This window comes from Mustelus asterias, chromosome 4 (genome assembly GCF_964213995.1).
Source record: "Mustelus asterias chromosome 4, sMusAst1.hap1.1, whole genome shotgun sequence".
NCBI lineage: Eukaryota > Metazoa > Chordata > Chondrichthyes > Carcharhiniformes > Triakidae > Mustelus > Mustelus asterias.
Genome location: NC_135804.1, coordinates 19,616,977 through 19,641,799, shown reverse-complemented (window position 1 = coordinate 19,641,799; position 24,823 = coordinate 19,616,977). Strand labels below are relative to the sequence as shown.

The 24,823-nt window shown below is 44.2% G+C and overlaps 1 protein-coding gene across 2 annotated transcripts in view; it reads left to right on the top strand.

The window, feature by feature from the left end:
• cdh13 (cadherin 13, H-cadherin (heart)) overlaps positions 1–24,823 on the top strand; it is a 1,022,665-nt gene that overhangs the window by 286,908 nt on the left and 710,934 nt on the right. For both annotated transcript variants that reach the window (XM_078210633.1, XM_078210635.1), the window contains exon 3: positions 14,173–14,384. In XM_078210633.1, the coding sequence (XP_078066759.1) occupies positions 14,173–14,384 (212 nt within the window). The remainder of the gene's footprint in view (positions 1–14,172; positions 14,385–24,823) is intronic.

The window sequence follows — 24,823 nt, the reverse complement described above, 5'->3', positions numbered from 1 at the left end:
GCCTGCATCTCTCCACAGATGGGATTTCTGCCCCTGGGGTCCTAAATCCCGGGGAAAGCCCTATACTGGCCACTTAAGTGCCTTATCCAGCCCTTTGCCTCAGAAGTGAAGCAGGTTTTCCATTGGTTTTCCAAAGGGTGGGCTTAACCCACACCAATAATATTAAATCCAGCAAAAGAAAGGTCAGTATTGACTCTCCAACCCTTCCGGTTTGGAGATGTATCTCAGACCACCATTTATTTGTACTATATTAATTAACAGAAGGGAAACTATTCCACCAAAGCAATAATCTTCATTGTCTTTGCATTTCTCATAACATGTGCCTCTAACAATGAGTGAAAATTTAATGGAGAGAGAAAAACACAGAGGGAATAAAAGGCCATATAGTTGTTTAATCCTATTCAAAAAGAAGAAACCTTTTCTGATTGGTTGCATGCTGTAAGGGGCAGTGTCCTTTAACATGGCTGGATAATTAGAGTCTAAGGCTGGAATCTTACCGTCCTGCCTGCCACAGGAAGCAGAGCGGCCGAGTGGTGGACCACGGAAAGGTCCGTTGAACTCCGGCAGGATTTTATGGTTCCCACCCATAGAGTAATTCAGAACAGAAACCGGCCCTCCGGCCTAACCAGTCCATGCCAATCATGGTGCCCTCCCAGCTGGTTCCAATTGCCCGCATTTGCCCCATATCCCTCTAATCCTTTCCCATCCATGTACTTATCCAAATGCTTTTTAAGTGTTTGATATGTAACTGGATTGTAAATACACAGCATACAATGAAGCAAGTGATTTTCCAGTTGCTTTTGTTATCTCAAGATGTGGAGATGCCGGCGTTGGACTGGGGTAAACACAGTAAGAAGTCTCACAACACCAGGTTAAAGTCCAACAGGTTTATTTGGTAGCACAAGCCACAAGCTTTCAGAGCGCTGCCTCTTCATCAGGTAAGTGGGAGTTCTGTTCACAAACAGGGCACATAAAGACACAAACTCAATTTACAAGATAATGGTTGGAATGCGAGTCTTTACAGGTAATCAAGTCTTAAAGGTACAGACAATGTGAGTCGAGAGAGGGTTAAGCACACGTTAAAGAGGTGTGTATTGTCTCCGGCCAAGACAGTTAGTGAGATTTTGCAAGCCCAGGCAAGTCATGGGGGTTACAGATAGTGTGACACGAACCCAAGATCCCGGTTGTGGCCGTCCTCATGACTGCGGAACTTGGCTATCAGTCTCTGCTCAGCGACTCTGCATTGTTGTGTGTCGTGAAGGCCGCCTTGGAGAATGCTTACCCGAAGATCAGAGGCCGAATGCCCATGACCGCTGAAGTGTTCCCCAACAGGAAGAGAACAGTCTTGCCTGGTGATTGTCGAGCGGTGTTCATTCATCTGTTGTCGTAGTGTCTGCATGGTCTCCCCAATGTACCATGCCTCGGGACACCCTTTCCTGCAGCGTATCAGGTAGACATCGTTGGCCGAGTTGCAAGTGTATGTACCGTGTATCTGGTTGATGGTGTTCTCACCTGAGATGATGGCATCTGTGTTGATGATCTGGCACGTCTTGCAGAGGTTGCTGTGGCAGGGTTGTGTGGTGTCGTGGTCACTGTTTTCCTGAAGGGCTGGGTAGTTTGCTGCGGACAATGGTCTGTTTGAGGTTGTGTGGTTGTTTGAAGGCAAGAAGTGGGGGTGAGGGGATGGCCTTGGCAAGATGTTCGTCTTCATCAATGACATGTTGAAGGCTCCGGAGAAGATGTCGTAGCTTCTCCGCTCTAGGGAAGTACTGGACGACGAAGGGTGCTCTGTCTGCTGTGTCCCGTGTTTGTCTTCTGAGGAGGTCGGTGTGGTTTTTCGCTGTGGCATGTCGGAACTGTCGACTGATGAGTCGAGCGCCATATCCTGTTCTTATGAGGGCATCTTTCAGCGTCTGGAGGTGTCTGTTGCGATCCTCCTCATCTGTGCAGATTCTGTGTATACGGAGGGCTTGTCCGTAGGGGATGGCTTCTTTAACGTGTTTAGGGTGGAAGCTGGAGAAGTGGAGCGTCGTGAGGTTATTTGTGGGCTTGCGGTACAGTGAAGTGCTGAGGTGACCGTCCTTGATGGAAATGCGTGTGTCCAAGAATGCAACCGATTTCGGAGTGTAGTCCATGGTGAGTCTGATGGTGGGATGGAACTTGTTGATGTTATCATATAGTTGTTTCAGTGATTGTTCACCATGAGTCCAAAGAAAGAAAATGTCATTGATGTATCTAGTGTATAGCATCGGTTGAAGGTCCTGTGGGGTGAAAAGATCTTGTTCGAACCTGTGCATGAAGATGTTGGCATATTGAGGTGCAAATTGGTCCTCATGGCTGTTCCATGTGTCTGGATGAAGAACTGGTTGTTGAAGGTAAAGACATTGTGGTCCAGGATGAAGCGGATGAATTGTAAAATTGCATCTGGAGATTGGCAGTTGTCGGCGTTGAGTACTGAGGCAGTTGCAGCAATGCCATCGTCGTGGGGGATGCTGGTGTAGAGTGCCGAGACATCCATTGTGATGAGGAGTGCTCCTGGTTCAACTGCTCCATGTGTGCTGAGTTTCTGTAGAAAGTCCGTAGTGTCGTGACAAAAGCTGGGGGTTCTTTGCACAATGGGTTTCAGGATGCCCTCGACGTAGCCGGAGAGATTCTTGCATAGGGTCCCATTGCCCGATACGATGGGACGGCTGGGTGTGTTTGCCTTGTGTATCTTCGGGAGGCGGTAAAGATCACCTTGTTATCTCAAAGCCTAGCTTCTTGGATTCTTTCCTTACCTGCCTCTCACAAACTCAATATGAATGCCAATTTGTCTAAAACGTTACCATCTACATTTTGACCTGTACAAAGTCTATGCACCCTTGCTAATCTACACTGGCACAGTGGAGAACATGCCCCTGTCTACATCAATGGGGAAAAAGTAGAAATGGCCAGAAGCTTCAGGTTTTTAGGTGTCTAGATCATCAACAACCTGTCCTGGTACCCCCATGCTGACACTACAGTTAGAAAGCCCACCAATGCCGCTACTTTCTCAGAAGACTTAGGGAATTTGGCATGTCAGCTACGACTCTCACCAACTTTTACAGATGCACCATAGAAAGCATTCTTCCTGGTTGTATCACAGCTTGGTATGGCTCCTGCTCTGCTCAAGACCGCAAGAAATTACAAAAGGTCATGAATATAGCCCAATCCATCACGGAAACCAGCCACCCATCCTTTGATTCTGTCTACACTTCCCGCTGCCTCGGCAAAGCAGCCAGCATAATTATGGACTCCACGCATACTGGACATTCTCTCTTCCACCTTCTTCGGTTGGGAAAAAGATACAAAAGTCTGAGGTCACATACCAACCGACTCACGAACAGCTTCTTCCCTGCTGCCATCAGACTTTTGAATGGACCTACCTCACATTAAGTTGATCTTTCTTTACACCTTAGCTATGACTGTAACACTACATTCTGCACTCTCCTTTCCTTCTCTGTGAACGGTATGCTTTGTCTGTATAGCGCGCAAGAAACAATATTTTTCACTGTATACTAATACATGTGGCAATAATAAATCAAATCAAAATCAAATCCTTATCTCTCAAAGTACAAGATACAAAAAAATTGCCTTTTATATGAATCTTTAATGTATTCAGCTCTCCTGAATTCTACAGCATCTTTTAGCCCATGGAATCTCTTCCTTCCAGTGCCCTCAGTGCCAAAATTATCACTGTTTTGGCCCTACCCGCTTCAACATCATCCCTGAGCATTTTTTCTTCTGTTGGCGCAGTCGTTAGCACTGCTGCCTCACCGCGCCAGGGACCCGGGTTCGATTCCCGGCTTGGGTCGCTGTCTGCGCGGAGTCTGCATCTTCTCCCCGTGTCTGCGTGGGTTTCCTCTGGGTGCTCTGGTTTCCCCTCTCAGTCTGAAAGACATGCTGGTTCGATGCATTAGCCATGCTAAATTCTCCTTCCGTGTACCTGAACAGGCACCGGAGTGTGGCGACTAGGGGATTTTTACAGTAGGTTCATTGCGGTGTTAATGTAAGCCGACTTGTGACATTACTAAATGAACTTAAAACTTTAAACTTAAACTTTGCTCTTTACCTCTTCAAAAAAAAACTCTTCACAAGTGATTAACTTGGTCGTACCTTTGGTCCACACTTCTGAATCCTTTGTCACTTGGATGCTCATACAAAGCGCAGCAAAAACTCCCTTACATTAAATATGAATATGTTCATTTTGCTATAATGGTTATGCATATTCCCTGCAAAGGTAGCACATTAGCTATTTTTTTTCATTATTTTACTGTCTTGATTTTAGCGGGTCAAAGAGTAATCTTTCAATGGGCTGCTGAATGTTTATTAGTTCTGAGAATTACAATATTACAGGGCAACTGAAGGTCTTGAAAATTTGAAATGGAACAGTTTCTTTCAGAAAATGCTATTGTTACCTTATATCACAGGCTTAAAATGTTAGATTTTCTATATTGTGCCTCATTGAAAGTTTTCTATAATTTCCTCCCATCTCCTCAGCCTTATTGTAATACATGTTTCTAAATGACAATGCCCCTTGAGTCTCACAATTATGGTACAGTAATTATCACAAACATAAAAGATTCCCACATTCTGTCCTGTCAAAACTTACAAAAATCATTAACTTGGAACAAAGCTCTTCGATTTTACTGCATGTGACATTTCACCTCCGTATTCGGTACAGCATCAGAAAGATCGAACTGACCGTGGCTGATTGGAAGAGCACCTCAATTCTTACCAGTTCACGTAATTGCATATTACAAACAAAGGTTTTAATACAGCTTTGATGGATATTTTTCCTGTTTTTGTTCCCTTCATGACCTGTTGCCTCCATTTAGTCTCATGCTGTATGATTGCTGTGATCGCCAGCACTCGGGAAGCGGTTGATAAAATGGTTATTTGCTGCATGGTGTGACAGGCCAGTCTGCTCCCACCACTCTTTTCCCTTTATCAGCTGTGGTCATTTCATTAAGTTGCTTGCTGTTGGTTGTCCAACTGAAGCCTGAAAGAAGCATACTCGAACTGTGGCTGACAGTTTCAGCAGTGCTCAGAATTGCTATACAGCATTAACTCAAGGAATTGCAATTTAAAGTTGTTATGCTGTGGCTTTCTAGCATCGTCAAGAGTTTTGAGCCTTTGTTTCGAACAAAAGGTATTTATTGATAAGAGAAACTTGGTACAGGCGTTTGCAGCCCTTGGCTACCCTGGAGCAGTAGCTCCAGTTCTTAACATGTCTGCTACGTGGCTGCTTGGTGATTATGCCTGAGAGAGGACTCCACCCTTTGGTGTGATCACTCATTCTGTTCCTTTTGTTCCAAGTCAGGTGGCCCACATATGCTGCGCTATCTTAGAGAGATAGACACACACAAAACAAAAATACTTTTGGGGGGGAAAAAAGGTCTTATAATATTCCCAATCCTCTACCTGCTTCAACAGTGACATGAAGAGCAACCTGTTGCGACACTCGAATAGTCGCTTGGATAGATCAGCTGCAGAGTATTATTTTCAAATCATAACCGTTTTGTTGCTACATTATCCCCAGTGATTCATACAAGTGCACAAAATCACAATGGGGGGTGGAGTAAGGGTGGAGGTTGGCAGTATAATATCCATGAAAATTAGTACATAAAAAGAGTGTCACGCTTTATTACAGATGTAAAGGAGAGTCAGTTCTTGGATATGGATAGAACGTATGGCTTGTAACCTAGATTGAGAGGCATTGAACTAAGTTTATTCAAAATCAGAGTTCTATGTTCTGAAGCACATTACACTCTGGGGTAAGATTTGCTGGAAGAAATTGAATTGTAAATACATTTATAAAGACAAAGTATAATACTGTTGCAGCTCGCTAGCTCAATTTTCGCAAGGAGTTGAAATGGAGAACATTGGATGATGCGTTGCTACTTTGTTCTGAAGTCTCTGAAAATAAAATAAGAAATGCAATTTACTAAACTTATCAGTGTGATGTAACCTCAATCCTGCATCAGCCTTGGTTTCATTAAACCAACCAGCAGTGATTTAATTTCATAGAATGTCAAATTTCCAAGAGATGCTTGGACATATGGCAAGATCTGATCACCCTTCAGATCAAACCTAACCTTGGTGGACTCACCTCTATCTGATAGTACAGCTGTTTTGAGCGTGAAATACCTCCTTGCTGGTTTCACAACTGTCTCTGGATGTTCAACATCATTGACACTCTACTTATAAATGCCTGCACTTCTTCTCCATTGGGCTACAATGATCTTCATCCAGTTTTGGACCTCTGCTTGGATCTCTACAAATTTCATAGATTTGGACATGAATCCAAATCCAAAAATTGCCCATTTATCCCTCGTGCTTTTTTTGGAACAGGGTGGTGTTCTTTATGTTCCTTTGACATTTCCATCACTGCTTCATTAGTATATAAGAGCACTCAATTGTTCTGATGAACTTTTCATGCTGCATTGAAGCTGTTCTTCAGTCTTATAAATGGTACAAACACAAACTGCTCCTGCCCTAAGCCCTTCTAAATCCAAAGATTGTTTTGAAATTCATGGGGACAATGGCAATGTCTGTGTGGGGAGGGGGTAGTGGGTGGAGGAGCAGGGTAGTTGAGGACATATTTGTAGATGTTAAAAATTTATTTATTAGTATTACAAGTAGTCTTACTTTAACACTGCAATGAAGTTACTGTGAAAATTCCTTTGTCGCCACACTCCAGCACCTGTTCAGGTACATTGAGGGAGAATTTAGCACAGCCAATGCACCTAACCAGCACTTCTTTCGGACTTGTGGGAGGAAACTGGAGCACCCGGAGGAAACCCACGCAGATACGGGGAGAATGTGCAGACTCCGCACAGACAGTGACCCAAGCCGGGAATCGAACCTGGGTCTCTGGCGCTGTAAGGCGGCAGTGCTAACCACTGTGCCACCGTGCTGCCCATCAAATACAGTGTCAAATATATTTCAGAGAGCTAGACTCATGTAAATTCCGTTGGTTCATAGGAAGGTCAAGCCGATTCTTGTGACATATTCGTAATTTAGAATTGTCTGAATAACTGTCGTATTATCTCTTGGATTTTTTTTGTCGCTCTATAAACTGTACCCTCTCGCTGCGCAAATGGAAAGTGAAGGAAAGTTATAAACATGCTCTCATACTAAATCAAAGCAGATGCTTTCAATCTCGAGAGCATTTTGGACAATATCAGCAATACACTTGATAATAGCACACAGTGTAAATCTCTAATAAACGTTGGTATTCTCTTCTGTAATACAGCAATGTCTCACACATAAAGGAAGCTGTTTCAAAATGACAAATAATATGTTGTGACACATGTACTTTAGCCAACATTATAGTAACAGAAATATCTCGCGAAGCAAAAGCGTGTGTGAAATTTCAAAGCCAGCTTGATGCTGATTTGTACATTCCGTACTAGGAGACAAAAGATTTCAGTTCATTTCAGTTCATTTCCATTTGTCATGCGTGAATTGATTATCTCTCAAAATTCATTTTCATTTGTGTCTATCTGCTACGAGGGTTCTGCTGGTTATTTTATGATCACTGACCAACACTCCACCTTATAAATCGGTGCTCAGTAGATTACTTACACGAATGCCTACTTCTGTGGTTAAGAGTCACAGACTGCTAGTTAAAGTATTGATTATAACTAGGCAGTATCGTGTTTGTACTGCTTAACTGAAACTGCAACTCTTCTCTCTACCAAGAACGGACGGAGCTCTGCTACTAAATATTTGAATGTTGAAAGAGTGCAAGCAGCAGAAGCTAAGCATTTCAATTAATTCAGATATATTCAAAATCAGTGCTGGAGGTCCAAGTTATTTCCTGAGCACTTTTATTGTCCATGTGATGGCAATATTAAATTACCAGATAGCACGGTGGCACAGTGGTTAGCACTGCTACCTCACAGCTCCAGGGACCTGGGTTCGATTCCCGGCTTGGGTCACTGTCGGTGCGGAGTCTGTACGTTCTCCCTTTGTCTGCGTGGGTTTCCTCCGGGTGCTCCGGTTCCCTCCCACAGTCCAAAAGACATGCTGGTTAGGTGCATTGGCCATGCTAAATTCTCCCTCGTTGTACCCAAACAGGCATCGGAGTGTGGCGACGAGGGGATTTTTACAGGAACTTCATTGTGGTGTTAATGTCAGCCTATTAGTGACTAATAAATAAATAATAAACTTTAGCTTTGGTCATAATTTATTCATTAATGGACATGAGTGTCACTTGGAAGGTCAGCGTTTTATGCCCATCGCTGATGAAAGGCAATGGTGAATGGCCTCCTTGAGGTGGCGCAGTCCATGTGGTGGAGGTACTCTCACAGTGCTTTGTCAGGGATGGAGTTCCAGGATTTTGAACCAGCGCCGGTGAAGGAACATTCATTCTTTTCCAAGTCAAGCTGGTGTGTGATGTGGAGAGGAACTTGCAGATGGTAGCATTCCCCAGCTGGCATTGCTCTTCTAGGTAGCAGAGGCTTTGGGTTTAGGAGAAGTTGTCAAAGAAGCCTTGTCAAGTTACTGCAGGTGTTTTGTGGATTGCCTCTTTCAGAGTTAAACTGCATCCTTACTCCTGATTCATACTGCAACTTTCCCTCCATTGCCAACTGAAAACTGTTGTGGTATACATGCACCTTTAAAGGGAAGCTTCTACTTAAAATAAAAAGTAATCATTATGAAAAGATACGGTGAGACTGCAGGTGCTGGTAGGTATTAGTAATCTTTCTGTTATTCATTCTGGGGGTGTGCGCATCGCTGACTGAGCCAGAATTTATTGCCCATCCCTAATTGCTCTTGAACTGAGTGGCTTGCTAGACCATTTCATAGTCAACCATATTGCTGTGGCTCTGGAGTCCCATGTAGGCCAGACCAGGTATGGACGGCAGATTTCCTTCCCGAGAGGACATTAATGAACCGGATGGGTTTTTGCAACAATCGACAATGGTTTAATGGCCATTATTAGACATTTAATTCCAGATTTTTAAAAATTGAATTCAAGTTTTACCATCTGCCTTGGCAAGACTTGAACCCAGGTCCCCAGAGCTTTACGCTGGGTCTCCAGATTATTAGTCCAGCGACAAAACCACTATGCCACTGCCTCCCCTGTAAATAGTAGTAATGAGTTACCGTTGACTCATCAGCTCTCTGCAAGTGTTAGTTGTGGGTGGGTATTGGTCGAAATGAATGCCAAACTCTCGTGATGCCAATAGTGCGAGGTTCAGGTGATTCAAACTCCCAATCACACGATTAGGTATAAAAGATTACGACAAAAGAATAATTATGATCAAGAGTTTAAATCATCATAAATTAAGTGTGTAACACAATGAACAGAATTTTCCAGGCTGTTGCAGGTGGGCTTGGTGTGAGCTGCGTGGGAGAGTCCTTTAGTTGATGTTAGTTTAGCTTAGAAAGGAAACTAGAACTAGAGGGCACAGCCTCAAAATAAAGGGGGGTCAGTTTAGGACAGAGTTGAGGAGGAACTTCTTCTCTCAGAGGGTGGTAAATCTCTGGAATCCTCTCCCCACTGAAGTGGTGGAGGCTACCTCGTTGAATATGTTTAAATCACGGATAGATGGATTCCTGATCGGTAAGGGAATTAGGGGTTATAGGGATCAGGCGGGTAAGTGGAACTGATCCACTTCAGATCAGCCATGATCTTATTGAATGGCGGGGCAGGCTCGAGGGGCTAGATGGCCTACTCCTGCTCCTATTTCTTATGTTCTTATCCCATCCTCTTCCAGCTCTCCCCCGGTGTGGCATTGAAAGCAAGTGGGGAGGTATCTTTGCATTTATCGGGTAAGGAAGAGGTTGTTGAGGCTGGTCAGGCTCAGCTGCTTTAAGCCTGAATCTAGCTTTCCACAGCCACGGAAGCGGTTTCTCAGGCTGTCAGAAACTCACCGTGGTCACTGAGGAGAGTACACAGGGGAGACCAGTGAAACTGACAAGCTGGCAAGACTTTGATCAGTTACGCTGAAGAGCTCCAGCATTAGCACTGCCAGACTGCTGTTCAAAGCACTGCCTCTCTCAAAGTGTGCTCTCACAGCATGACAGGTGATTGAGACTTCTTGAAAGGCACCTCCACCTGTTGAGAACTCCAGATACCTGCAGTTGCATTTCCCTGCTGCCAGGCTTCACCACAGCATGGGAGCAGCTTATACAGCTCTACCTTCCTTTCCCCTGTGCCGAGGATCAAGATCACTGCCAATAGCAGCACGAGCAACCTCAGCAGCAGCACAAGCTTTCTGCTCAGTTGTATACCTCTTCGCAGAGCAGGGGAAGGAGACACAGATCCGGCCGGAAGTAGGTGAGGCCTCCCTCTCGCATTCCCATTAAAGGGTAGACAAACCGAGGGTCAGCTCTCTCGCCATGCCTGCACACTTGTACCTCAAACTGTAACCACTGTGCTACCGTGCTGCCCCATGACAGGTTGCTGCTGACATCTGCAGGTTCCTGGCCCAAGTCCGCCTTCCCAGTTGGACAGGTGGGTGCCCATTTGCAATGGTGGGCAGCGTGCCATCACAGGAAGGCAACCACCCTCCCTTCCACAAGCCCTGCTCTTCATCCCTACTCAAGGTTATATGGTTACTTCTCCTGTTAGGAGGGAACGCTGATAGCTGTGAGTGGTTATGAAGTTTGATGAAGGGGAAAGGGCAGCATTTGTGGTAGATTGCTGTGCAGCATGGGTGTGAGGGGGTATTAGGATGAGGGCGAGAGTGAATGTTGGCTATTCAGCTGGCTATGTGAGATTCCTGGACAGAGAGGAATGCATGGAGCATTGAGGTGTGTTGCCCTGAAGTGTACAAGGCAGGAGAATACTGGGTAAATCCGAGTGTGGGCAAGGCAGCTGAAAGCGTCACCTGTGGTGCCCTGCTGTGCCCTGGATCCTCTCTTTCATTGTTGTAGGCCAACAGTATCATTAAGGTTGAGCATTTCAGCTATCATGTTGTGAAATGAGAATTAACTATGTACCTTTGATATTTGGAAGAGGTTGCCTGCTGTGACATTGGCAGTTCTGGGATACCTTGCCACTGCAAACACCTACAATTTGTCATCCATAGTTATGATCTGTTTTTGGTCATCATCTGGTCTTCAATCCTCTCATGCAATCTTAACTACCACTATTCACATGTTATGGTAATATTGTCAATGAAATGTAAGTTATTAAGCTAACATTTGCAATACGCTTCATCATCTTTACTTATGTTTCATTATACTCTTAACCTTATAAACTTCAAAATGTCTTTGGCTTCTGAAGAATCTGCCCCCCGATGCTCTTTAAATTCCTTACTGCCTCTTTCATAATGATTGTTCGTAAACTATCAATCTTCCCCCTTGTTTCATTCTGTACTCTGGAATAAATAGCACATGTCACTTGTGCTTGTTTGATCTGAGGTCTTTTAATCTGACTCTGAATTCCATCTCTTATATAACTAACTCATTGATTTGATTCTGGTTATCGCTGTTTTGGAAGGCAAACTGTTCATGGTCGATCCTGTGAACACTTGGAGAAAAATAATCATTCAGATCATTTAACCATTTTGTCCTTGTTCTTATCTTTCTGCTACTGTCTTCACCTTTTAGAATTTTAATTTCTTCTTTAAATGACTTCTGGTAAAATATTGCATGTTTTTGTTAAAGTTTTGTTTGGCTGGTGGTGCTTCAGCTTTTTTTCAAAGTCTCTTTATATCCCTTTTAAAATATTCCTGCATTTTTTTACATTCATCCCAGCAAGCCTCTTGCACTTTCTCATGGATTTTTCTCCCTCCACTTGCTTGTTAATCCATTTTGGGTCACACTTGAACAATCGGCACTTGTTGATTTTTGACATTGATTATTCTGCGCACTCAGCATTTTATCCTCAAACGTGTTCCATTCTCCCTGAAGTCTTGTTGAACAATGTCTGCTCATTTATTTGCTTTAGTTACTCCTCAATTGTACTGGGTTTGTCCCTATTCAAAGTTATTTACTTGGCTCCTGGTCTGAGATATTTCTGAATAACAGATTATGTTAACTTCTGTGGGTAACCAACTCTCACAGTGCTATGACTTCCATTTCCTGTACATCATCTGATGAGTTTATTAATACCAGGTTAAGATGACTCGCCTGATGAAGGAGCAGCGCTCTGAAAGCTCGCGATTCCAAATAAACCTGTTGGACTTTAACCTGGTGTTGTGAGACTACTTGCTGTGTCCACCCCAGTCCAAAGCCGGCATCTCCATCTAATAACTGCCAGGCATTCCAATTTATCAACTCTGATTTCCGAATAGTTAGGTTTGTTTCTGTTTGCTTGGTTGACGCTTAGTATCAAATTAACTTTCTTGCTCTCATGTAACCCTTTCTATCTCTTTCTTTTGCTGATTTTTGCACATTCTCCCAGTGTTATGTGGGTTTCCTCCGGGTGCTCCAGTTTCCTCCCACAGTCCGAAAGATGTGCAGATTAGCTTGATTTGGCCATGCTAAATTGCCCCTTAGTGTCTGGGGGATTTATCAGGGTAAATACATGGGGTTACGGGGATAGGGCCTGGATGGGATTGTTGTTGGTGCAGGCTTGATGGGCCGAATGGCCTCCTTCTGCACTGTAGGGATTCTATGATTCTCTCGATGTTTATATGAGGTTTAAGAAAGCAAAGATAATTAACATTTCACTATTATTATTGAGGAAGCGTCTCTATTTAAAACGTTAACATACTAACGTACCATCAGCTTATCATATCAAAATAATTTCTCATCTTTTTTTGAAAATACATGGTGTGCTCCCCCAGTTTTCAACAATTTTACCGACTTGTCCCGGAACTGTGTCAGGATTCTGATGCAATGTATCTTGAGATCAGTGAATTACAGTGAGCTGGAGGCTAAGGAATGAACCATTCTTAACGACATTAGATTGGACAGATTGAGTTGTCATCAAATTCTCTTCCAGCCTTTTTTTGCAGTAGGGCAGGAGGAATAAAACCTAGTTCAAAGTGGGCTTCGTAGTTTTCTGGAATGGATTTCAGAGAAATGTAAATTACGCTGCAAACCATGCATTAGAACCATATTGAGATGGTATCAGTGCCTTTACTTGATTTTGTCATCACAGCTCTGGTTTGCTTGAATTCATTTGATTCACACCTGAGTGGTGTTAACTACGGATTGCTGAAAGACACACTCAACATTGCAAATAAGGCTATGGTGAGGTATACGTTTTCCCAGCTTATTAGTTTTTGGAACATAAAATTCAAGTGCCATGTTAACCGTGCAAGCAGCCAATTTTATCGCTCATTGTATTGGAAATGTTGTATGAACTTAGAAACTAAGCATTAACATAGAATTTGTGTCCTAAATAAATTTACCCTCAAACTGATTGTTGGTTGATTGTAATAAAATCACGGTGGCACAGTGGTCAGCACTGCTGCCTCACAGCCCCAGGGACCCGGATTCGATGCCCGGCTTGAGTCACTGTCTGTGCGGAGTCTGCCCTTTCTCCCCGTGTCTGCATGGATTTCCTCCGGGTGCTCCGGTTTCCTCCCACAGTCCGAAAGACGTACTGGTTACGTGCATTGGCCTTTCTAAATTCTCCCTCCGTGTACCCGAGTGTGGCGACTAGGGGATTTTCACAGTAACTTAATGTAAGTGACTAATTAATAAAAAGCCTACTTGTGATTTAAAAAAAAGACTAATGTTGAAGAATGAGACTGGATTACATTTGTGATTTCCTTAAAGAAATCATGAATATTTAAAAATTTGTGCATAGATTATGGAAGCATATATAACGTTGAATAAGTTAGAACTTATAAGGTATTCTCTGGATAACGTTGTATACGTTGACTTCATCATGCTTCATTGCTGGTAGCTCTGCAGAAAAGTCTTCCAGTGGAGCAAAGGGAAAAAAAAGCTGTTTCTTTTAAAACTATATTAAATTTGCAATGTGTTAAACTTTCCATTGGTGTTGTCACCCAACTTTATGATGCAAGTCAGACATTGGCAACCACAGAGGCAATACACTGCTAATGGAATGACAGTTTTCTTATCATTTCATAAGATGAATGGCTGCAGAGATCTACACTTACACTGCTGGAGGTTGTTCCTTGGAGCATGAGAAACGACAAAGGCCTGCTTCTGGAATAATGAAAGCTGTCGCTGAAGTCTGTATCTTAATTGCCATTTTTCTTTGTGTCCTTCCAGTACACTTTGACGACTGCAGTGGGAATGAAGGACTGGAGTTTGCAATTTCCAACCCAGACTTGCGGGTTGAAGCAGATGGTTCTGTATTTGCTGCAAAAGGTATGGAGGCCACCATGCCAGGATTCCTCATCCAAGCCACGTCTGTTCATGCGCAAGACTCTGCCGAAGTTCAGATTGCGAGAGGAGGAGACAATCGTAGCAGCATTCTGAAGGTAATAACCATAAGCCACGCAATAAACAAACTGACATGCATTTTTACACCTACTTTGCCCATTTCTAACTTTGAGTGAATGGAATCAATTGCAATCATCTATTTATCTCATCTGTCCTTACACACACTGATATTTAAACTTGCTTAAACTTTGTTAATTCAAAATGCATTAATATGACACAATGCTTAATAGTTCACAGCATACAGAGCCTCATTATGGTACCATCCATCTTGTAGCAGTGATGAATATATTGCGGAGGGGAGAAAAATGAACTGGCAACTCTCCTGGAAAGTTCTTGTTATCAGTCACTCTGTCCATGAGGATGTCAAATGGAGCTTTCTGCATGTGAGAGGAGTATGTTCTGAGGAGAAAGAAATCAGTAGTGAAGTCTCTCAGGCTGATTGAACAGAAGCTGAGGCATAAACTTGTTAGATTGCTCGCTCGTTCTTTTCGATGGGTTAATGGTCTGTCTGACATTAGAAAATCCAAAAGCTGGAAAGAAGAATAAGAATGAGTTCTACAGAAGTGCTTTTGCCTCGAGAGTTGCTGTTGTGAAACAACAGGCACCGGAGGACCGACAATTCTGGCAAACAGCAGTACAGCCAGATGTACGTCACTTTGCACCAAGTGTGATTTTTCTGGCAGGTTTTGACCTTGCTGTGTTTTTGAGTGGTCTCAAGAATGTAAGCCATAACTTCATTCAGAAAATGCTTGAGTGTATAATAAATTTATTATATTATACCCTGACACGGTGGCACAGTGGTTAGCACTGCTGCCTCACAGCACCAGGGACCCGGGTTCAATTCCGGCCTCGGATGACTGCGTGGAGTTTGCACATTCTCCCTGTGTCTGCGTGAGTTTCCTCCAGGTGCTCCAGTTTCCTCCCACACTCCAAAGATGGGCAGGTTAGGTGGATTGGCCATGCTAAATTGCCCCTTAGTGTCCCAAGATGTGTAGGTTAGGGGGGATTAGCGGAGTGAATACTTGGGGTTATGGGGAACAGATCTGGGTGGAATTGGCCCTTAGTGTCAGGGGGGTTACATGGGGTTATAAGGATAGGGCCTGGGTGGGATTGTTATCGGTGCAGATTCAATGGACTGAATGGCCTCCTGCACTGTAGGGATTCTAGGATAAAGTTTATTTATTACTCGCAAGTAAGGCTTACATTAACACTGCAATGAAGTTACTGTGAACTTCCCCTAGTCGCCACAGTCCGGCGCCTGTTTGGGTCAATACACCTAACCAGCACGTCTTTCAGAATGTGGGAGGAAACCGGAGCACTTGGAGGAAATCCATGCAGACTTGGGGAGAACATGCAAACTCCACACAGACAGCGCCCCAAGCCGGGAATTGAACCTGGGTCCCTGGCGCTCTGACCACTGTGCTACCGTGCCAATAAAGGATGTGACAGGACACTTCAGAAATATCAACAGTGTTAGACAAAGTCAACATGGATATGTGAAAGGAAAATCATGTTTGGCAAACCCTACTGGAGTCTTTTGAAGGTGTACCTAACACAACAGATAAAGGTGAACCAGTGGATGTGGTCTATTTGGATTTTCAGAAAGTTTTTCAATAAACTCCCACATAAGCGGTTAGTGTGCAAAATTAAAGCAAATGAGATTTGGGATAATACATTGGCATGGATTCAGAATTGGTTAGCAGACAGGAATAAATAGGTCCATAAGACTAAGTCATGATGCTCATTTGGACAGCCAGTGCAAGCACGATGGGCCAAATGGCCTCCTTTGGTGCCATAACAATTCTGTGATTCTGAGATACGATAAAATGTGAAAATGAAGTGGAGTGTGAATTTTTCATGAGCTGATCCCAGGATTCAGTTGACTCATTACGAATAACCCTACATGAGCAATAGAACTCTTAAAGAAGCATTGGCTTTTTAAAAATTTGATTTTGTGGTCTATCTTAATGCAAGCTTCTGTTATTAGAAGTACAGTACAGAACTTGAGTATTGTTGAAGAAAGAGACATATTATTGAAGTTTTGTGTTGTTCACATTTCGGGACCGACACAAAAATGCCAAATTTCAAAGGGATCAACAGCTTAAACTGCATGAGAAAAGGTTGGCAAATTGACTCTGATGGGTTAAGGTGTTGCCATGGAGAATGTACCAGGGAACTGTTGTCTCCCCAGGCCTTTGTTTAATTTTTAAAAAGTGCAATCCCTGGACGTGTTCCTCTTGCCTGCAGAGGACCTGCCCCTGCATATGAATATATGTAGCTTCTGGTAAGTGTAGATGAGCCACATTGCAGCAAAACTGATAATCTAAATCGGTTGTTAGTGTAACTCTTAGCATACTCAGGGTTGCTCAGCTAATGCTCTCCAATCACAGATCACTTCTAATATTAGATATTATGCTCTTAACACCCTCTCGTCGGCACTCAGTTTCACCTTTGAAATGGAGAAGTCTACCAAGCCCCCATTTCTTGATGTGTTTGTTGAGAAATTCACTAATGGATTATTTTACTGTCTACCACAAACCGACCTCATTGGTTAATATGGGCGGCACAGTTGCACAATGGTTAGCATTGATGCCTCACAGCGCCATGGACCTGAGTTCTATTCTGGCCTTGGGACACTGTCTCTGTAGAGTTTGCATGTTCTCCCCGTGTCTTCCTCCAGGTGCTCCGGTTTCCTCCCACAGTCCAAAGATGTGCAGGTTAGTTGGATTGGCCAAGCTAATTTGCCCCTTACTATCCCAAGATGTGTAGGTTAGGAGGATTAGCCGAGTAAATAGATGGGGTTACAGGGATAGAGGGCCTGGGTAAGATGCTCTGTCAAAGAGTCAGTGCAGACACGATGGGCCGAATGACCTCCTTCGGCACGATAGGGATTTTATAACTCTATGACTCCTGATTAATATGTTTTGGGATTCCTACAGTTTCACATGCTATACAAGATTTACCTCCTCATGAGTCTTGTACGTAAGACCTGAGCCATTTGCTCATTGTGCAAGCTTGACATTGAAATAGGACGCATTCAAGCTATCTTGCAGAATAATAGCTACCCTGCTCAGATCATTGCTGGCTGTATGTTACACATACTCATGAATTGGCCTAAGGCCACCATTTTCATATCTGTAATGTGCCCATCTACCTCCAATTATCCTGGAAGAGTAAGATATCTCAGGAGTTTGAGCAACTGTGAAGCTAGCTGTTTCATGCTGCCATTATGCAGTAGCAACATGAGTGGTATTTTCCACTAACAGGATGCTGCTGTCAAACCGACTACACAAATGAGCAATGTGGTATATGAATTTCAATGCTGGTGTGATGTCAGGTATGTAGGCCGTATGTCTCAATGACTGGTGGATTCTATCAAACAGTGCGTTCCTTTGGCTATTTGCGAAAGATTGGATACCTATGATGTACCCAACTAGCCTGTGCTTGAAAAGCTCAGAACTTGATATCTGACGTAGATGTGATTCTGCAATTGGACAGCTGAATTTACACTAACAACCAATCTAAGATTATCACGTGTTGGCACTCTGGCTCACTTATGCTCACGCAAAACTGAATATATTCATTTGCAGTGTCCTCTGCAGGCAAAAAGAATATGTCCAGACATTGTGCTTTTATGGAATTAAACAAAAGCCTCAGAGTCAATAGTTCCCTGGTGTTCTTTATAGCAATGCCTCAATCAATCGGAATGGACTTGCCAAACAACCAGCACCCTGTTTTCATGCAGTATAAATTGATGTTCCCTTTGAAATTTGACATTCTTGCATCTGTCCTGATGAATGCAAGGTGAGAAGCTTCAACGGCATGTCTCTTTTTTTTCTGTTATTGATTACTCGCGGTATTTTTCTGAAATATTGTTAATATATTTCAGAGAAATTAATTTCATCCTGGCGCAATGGTTAGCACTGCTGCCTTACAGCTCCAGGGACCTGGGTTCAATTCCAGCCTTGGGTCACTGTGTGGAGTTTGTACATTCTCCCCGTGTCTGTGTGTGTTTTCCTCCGGATGCTCTGGTTTCCTCCCACAGTTCACAGATGTGCAGTTCAAGTGGATTGGCCATGCTAAATTGTCCCCCAGATGTGTAGGTTGGTAAATGTGTGGGATTACAGGGATCGGGTGGGGGAAAGAGCCTGGGAAACATACGCTCTCAGAGAATCGGTGCAGACTCAATGGGCCAAATGTCCTTTTCTGCACCGTGGGGATTCTATTCTATATGTTTCTGTGGGGACAAAAATGAGTTATGGCAGAGGTTAAAGGTTATGTCAGAGGTTAAAATTCAAAAGGTTTGAAGCCAGAAACCAAACTGCCCAAGTTCCTCCCTCCCCCCTCCCCCCCCGCCCCCCACACACCATCCCCCCTCCCTCCAGCCCCCCACACAGCATCCCCCCCCCTCCCTCCACCCCCCCACACACCATTCCCCCATGACCCAATTCCCATTTTAATGGAGGCAGCTTATGAGCAGGTGACCGATTCACTTGTGTGGTTTGATCATCCAAATGTTATTATCAACCTGCCTGCCTTCATTTTAACAGTTGTTCATTTTTAATTCATTCTTTCTCATGTCAGCTGCATTGCCTGAGCCTTGGGAAACCCAGAAGGTGAAAGGAGGTGAGAAGGTCTGAATGCTGGAGATGTGTGTTTACAGCACTACAAAATGGGCCTGTTTATGGAGTGTTCCCTTCAGGCCCGACAAGTTATCTGGCAAAACAACCCACCACCCGCAGACTCACAATCTGTCTTCTACCCTGACTCTCTCCATCAGATCTTCCTCTCGCAGTCCAAAAGACGTGCTGGTTAGGTGCATTGACCATGTCAAATTCTCCCTCAGTGTACCCGAACAAGCGCCGGAGTGTGGCGAGTCGGGGATTTTCACGGTAACTTCATTACAGGGTTAATGTAAGCTTACTGTGACACTAATAAATAAACTTTAAACATTGGATCACCAAACGTTACCCTACCCGCTGCCACCATTAGATGCTCACAATCTGGACTAACCCCCCCCACCACCCCACCCCTCTAACATCACACCACCCCTGCCACCCCCCCCCCCCCCCCCTCCGAGAACCACCTGCTGTTCTCTGCTGCGGTCATGTGCTGCAGGCTTCATGCCTAACAAGACTCTGGCCTGTCAACCAGGTTGGCTCTGTGCCAAAAACAGGCAAGGGGGTGGAAAAAAAATTCAAGCATTTTAATTTTAACAATGCGCCCAATGACATGTTTGCCGTGAGGGTTGTGTCTGCCTAGCAGCAGGTGGTTTGTGGAGTAACATCCATGCTGGAAGCTGAACAATGCAACAGAATGAGGTTCAAGATCTGGAATCCTGTCATTTCCAAGCAACTCCACAAAAAACACTTTGCCCCTTCTGCGTTTCTTTCAGTTCTTTAGAGAGGAGAAAATTCTCTCTGCATTGCGGTGGATTCATTTGCATTTGGTTAACAGCTGTTTAATATGTTAACTGAAAGCTCCCACTGTGCTTTAAGTATACGAATAGCAACTCTTGCTTTTATTTCCTTATGGAAATCATGTTGTACAAATGTTAAGTACATCGCCAACGCAGTGAAATTATCCTCGCTTCCGCTGAAGCTAAATAAAAATGTCTAACACTGAACTTGGAGGCACTGACGGGGAGGCGATGGCCCAGTGGTATTATCGCAAGACTATTAATCCAGAAATTCAGCTGTTCTGGGAACCTGGGTTCGAATCCCACCACGGCAGATGGTGGAATTTGAATTCAATAAAAGAAAATATCTGGAATTAAGAATCTACTGATGACTGTGAAACCATTGTCGATTGTCAGAAAAACCCATCTGGTTCACTAATGTCCTTTAGGGAAGGAAATCTGCCGTCCTTACCTGGTCTGGCCTACATGTGACTCCAGAGCCACAGCAATGTGGTTGACTCTCAACTGCCCTCCCAGAGCAACTAGGGATGGGCAATAAATGCTGGCCAGCCAGCGACGCCCGTATCCCACAAATGAATTAAAAAAAGTATGACTCAGGAAGACGAGACTGCTGTATTTCTTTCTGTTCCTCCATACATTTTCAGTTTAATAAATGCTGCCCTGATGAAAAGAACTGCAGGGCACACACTATACCACCAATACCACCCATTTCCTCCCCCGCCCCCCCTCCCACCCCCCCCCCCCCCCCACCCCCCGCCCCCCCTGCCCTCCACCACCACTCACCCCTCATCTCTCCTGCAACTTAACTGCGTGGAACAGTCCCCCCTGGGTAATAACAGACTATTGCTAATTCAGTAGAAAGCTGTTATCAATAGAAGCATTTACAAAGCAGGACAGGCTGAATGTGTAAAGTTGAAACAAGGACATGTAAAGCTACCAGTTTGATGGGAACTGGGTGAGTTACAACACACTGAATTGAAGCATCCTGAATTCAAATTAATGATAGGGCTTTAGCTTAGAGGTGCTCCAGTTTCATTATTTCATTGCAAACATGGTTGAAAGAAAAAGGGAGGTGCACTTTTGCACTGCCTTTCATCACCTCAGGACGTCCCAGCCACCAGTGTAGCACTTTTGAAGTTGTAATTGTTGTAATGTCGGAAAAGCCAGTAATACAAGATCAAGGATAGCCCACAGGAGAATTGACAGCTGGACTTTCCATTATGCCACTAACTGTACCAGCAATCTCTGAAGTACTTAGCTGGCCATAACCAAGGACAACTCCTGCTGTCGGCTCCAGTTGGGTTCAGTGTCTATTGTAGATCAGCGCAATATCTTTATGAGAACCTGGCACTATGGGAAGAGCACTGCTAGTCAGGGTCACCATTTTTTTATTCATTTGTGGGACATGGGCGTCGCTGGCTGCCCAGCATTTATTACCCATGCCTGGTTGCCTGAGGGAATTTGAGAGTCAACGACATTGCTGTGGCTCTGGAGTCACATGTAGGCCAGACCAGGTAGGGGAGGCAAATTTCATTCCCTAAAGGACATTAGTGAACCAGACGGGGTTTTCTAACATTCGACAAGGTTTTCATGGCTATCAGTAGATTTTTAATTCCAGATATGTTTTATTTGAAGTCCCCCATCTGTCATGGCAGGGTTTGAACCCGGGTCCCCAGAACATTAGCTGAGTGTCTGGATTAATAGTCCAACGATGATACCGCTAGGCCATTACCTTCCCTGAAGGGAATTTTGGTCTCTCGACATCCATGTTGCCAGGCACATTTGTTTCTTGCTCATGGGCTGTGTTGAGGCTATATTTATCACCCATCCATGTTTGTCTTGGGAAGGAGTTGATGGGCCTTGTCCTTGAGCCAATGCAGTCACAATGACATTGCTCCCACAGTGATGTTAGGGAGGGAATTTGCGAATATTAATCCAGCAATAAAGAAGGAACAATAACAAAATGTCTGCTGTGTGACTTGGAGGGGAACTCGGAGGCGGTGATGACCTTACATCATCGTTGCTCTTGTCTTGGTGCTAGATAGGTCACAGAGGTGCAGTCACAGTAACATTCCTGAATTGCTGCAATGCAACCTTAAGAGTGTGCGTACTACAATAGGTCACTGATTGAGGAGGTCGCCATTCAGCTGAGTGATAGGGATGTCAATCCAGTAACTTGCTCTGTTCTTGATGGTGTTGTGCTTCATGTTTTGTGGCTTGACACATCCAGGAGGGTGGTGAGTATTCCATGGCCCTCCTAATATAAACCTTGCAGGTCGTGGGCAGGTTTTTAAGAGTTAGGATATGAGCCACTTGTCACAAGAGTATCTAGTCTTTGCTTTTTACTTGTAATCATTGTACTGATACGGTTTAGTTCAGCTAAGCTTCTGGTCAATAGTGATAGCTGAAATATTGACAGTGCGAAACTTGGTAATGGCGGTTTTGTTGAAGGTTGAGGAGAGATGATTTTTTTTCTTTTTTGAGATAGTCATCATCTAGCATCTAAAAGAGAGGAAGAAACAATTCATAATATAGAGACTTTCACATATTCAGGATGCTTCAAATGCTTCACAACTGATGTCATTCTTTTGAAGTTAAATTCCTACTGGAAATCTGATAGACAATTTGCAAATGACTATGCCACAAACCACAGTGAATTATTTGACGAGGTACACTTATAATGAGGATTAAATGTTGGCAAGAATACTAGAAGAACTTCTCTGCTCTTCTTCGAACAGCAGAGAATAGGGTGGCATAGTGGTTATACTGCTGCCTCACAGCACCAGGGATACGGGTTCAATTCCTGGCCTGGGTCACTGTCTGTGTGGAATTTGCACGTCCTCCCTGTGTCTGCGTGGGTTTCCTCCGGGTGCTCCAATTTCCTCCCATGATCCAAAGATGTTAGGTGGATTGACCATGCTAAATTGCCTCTTGGTGTCAGGGGAACTAGCTAGGGTAAATGCATGGGGTTTTGGAGATAGGGCCTGGGTAGGATTGTGGTCGGTGCTGATGCGATGGTAGAATGGCCTCATTCTGCACTAGGATTCAAGATTCTTCCAATAGTGCCGTGGGAACTTCATGCCCATATAAGAGGAGTCAGAGACTAGGTTGAACATCTCACTCTGAAGGCAGAATTTTATCTGTATTGCACTGCCCCTCAGATTATGTGATCCAGTTGCTGGAGTAAAGATTGGACCAATGATCTTCTATGGCAGTGCTGTAATTGAGCTGGGACTGACATCTGTGGTGAAAATGTTACTGACATCTTATCAGCCCCAGCCTGGAGATCTCCCAGGTCTTGCTGTAGGCTGGCAATGGCTGTTTCGCTATTGGAAGTGTAATAAGTGGATCTGGATAAGTCAATGAAAACTCCCACACCTTGTCCTTATGACCGAGGGAAGGTCATTGATGAAGCAGTCGACAATGATTGGGCTGAGAATCATAGAATCCCTACAGTGCAGATGGAAGTCATTTGGCCCATCGAGTCTGCACCAACCACAATCCCACCCAGGCCCTATTCCCATAACCCTCGTTACCCTGCTAATCCCCCTAACACTCGGGTCAATTTAGCATGGCCAATCAACCTAACCCGCACCTCTTTGGACTGTGGGAGGAAACCGGAGCACCCGGAGGAAACCCACGCAGACACGGGGAGAACACCTTGCTACTTTGTCCCAAGGGTGTTTGAAGTGAAATTCTATTCACACACCGCTCATGTAGTGCGACCTCTACTAGTTATCGGGCAATAGGTTCAGGTGCTGGAGTATTCCATTATTTGCTCACTGGCCCTAATTCCCAACCCTGCATTTAGTTTTTGTAGTCAGAATGGTTTGCCAACTATGTTTGTCCTCAAATATTCTTTGGAAAGATTGAAATACACACTGGCGACACATGCAGTTTCATTCAAGCCAAAAACATCATTTTTCTCCACCTCACCCCTTTATTTTAAGTGACCCCCCATTTCGTGAAGATTTTCAATGGCATTTAAATTATGTGCAGCACGCAGCTTTATAAATGGCTTTTCCAGGTTGAATAGGCAAGGTGAAACGTGGGAGTTGGGAAAATTCCCAATCCAGCCCACTGGCTTGTGGAGAGGCAGGCTGTATACAAAGAACAAAGAACAATACAGCACAGGAACAGGCCTTTCGACCCTCCAAGCCCGTGCCACTCCCTGGTCCAAACTAGAAAGTCTGCCTCATTGAAATGGGACTTTGTGTTCTTTAATATAACCGTGACTAAGACCTTCCAGCCCTCATACCTCATGTTCCTCCCCCCTACACTTTCCAAACACTCCCCCATGCCCATCCATGCCACTTTTCTGTCCTCATGCCAAGTTCTGTCCTTCTACTTACCCCCTATGTCATCACATCCCCGCCCCATGCTAAGTTCTACCCTCCTACTCATCCCCGTGGCACTTCATGCCCCCTATACTAAGCTCTGCCTTTCTACCTATGCCATATGGACATGGGTAGAAGGGCAGAACTTGGCATGGGGTATGAGGGGCCAGTGGGGTAGGTGTGGGGCACGAGGAGGACATTTTGAACTTATAAGCCACAGTCTACATGAGTGGATCTGACTCCTTTGGCCCTGAACCCTTTAAAATCCCAGCCTGACTCTATGAAAATTGTGGAGGAGTAGGGCATGTCTCTCTCCAGATGTGGAGATGCCGGCATTGGACTGGGGTAAACACAGTAAGAAGTTTAACAACACCAGGTTAAAGTCCAACAGGTTTATTTGGTAGCAAAAGCCTTGTGTGGCTTTTGCTACCAAATAAACCTGTTGGACTTTAACCTGGTGTTGTTAAACTTCTTACTGTGTCTCTCCAGATGGCCAGGTCGGGAGTGCCAGATGTGGCTTTTACTGGGAACCAGCCTGCACCCTTTAAAGGCACTCTCAAAAAATCAGATAGACCAGGAATGGAGACCAGCCCACCATTTTTAAAGGGCTCTTCAATCATTCTGATTCAGTAAAATACTTGTCATTGTGTACTGATACATGTGACAATAGTACATGGGAAAGGGTGCAAAATGAATGTGTAATTCGGTACATCCCAGCTAG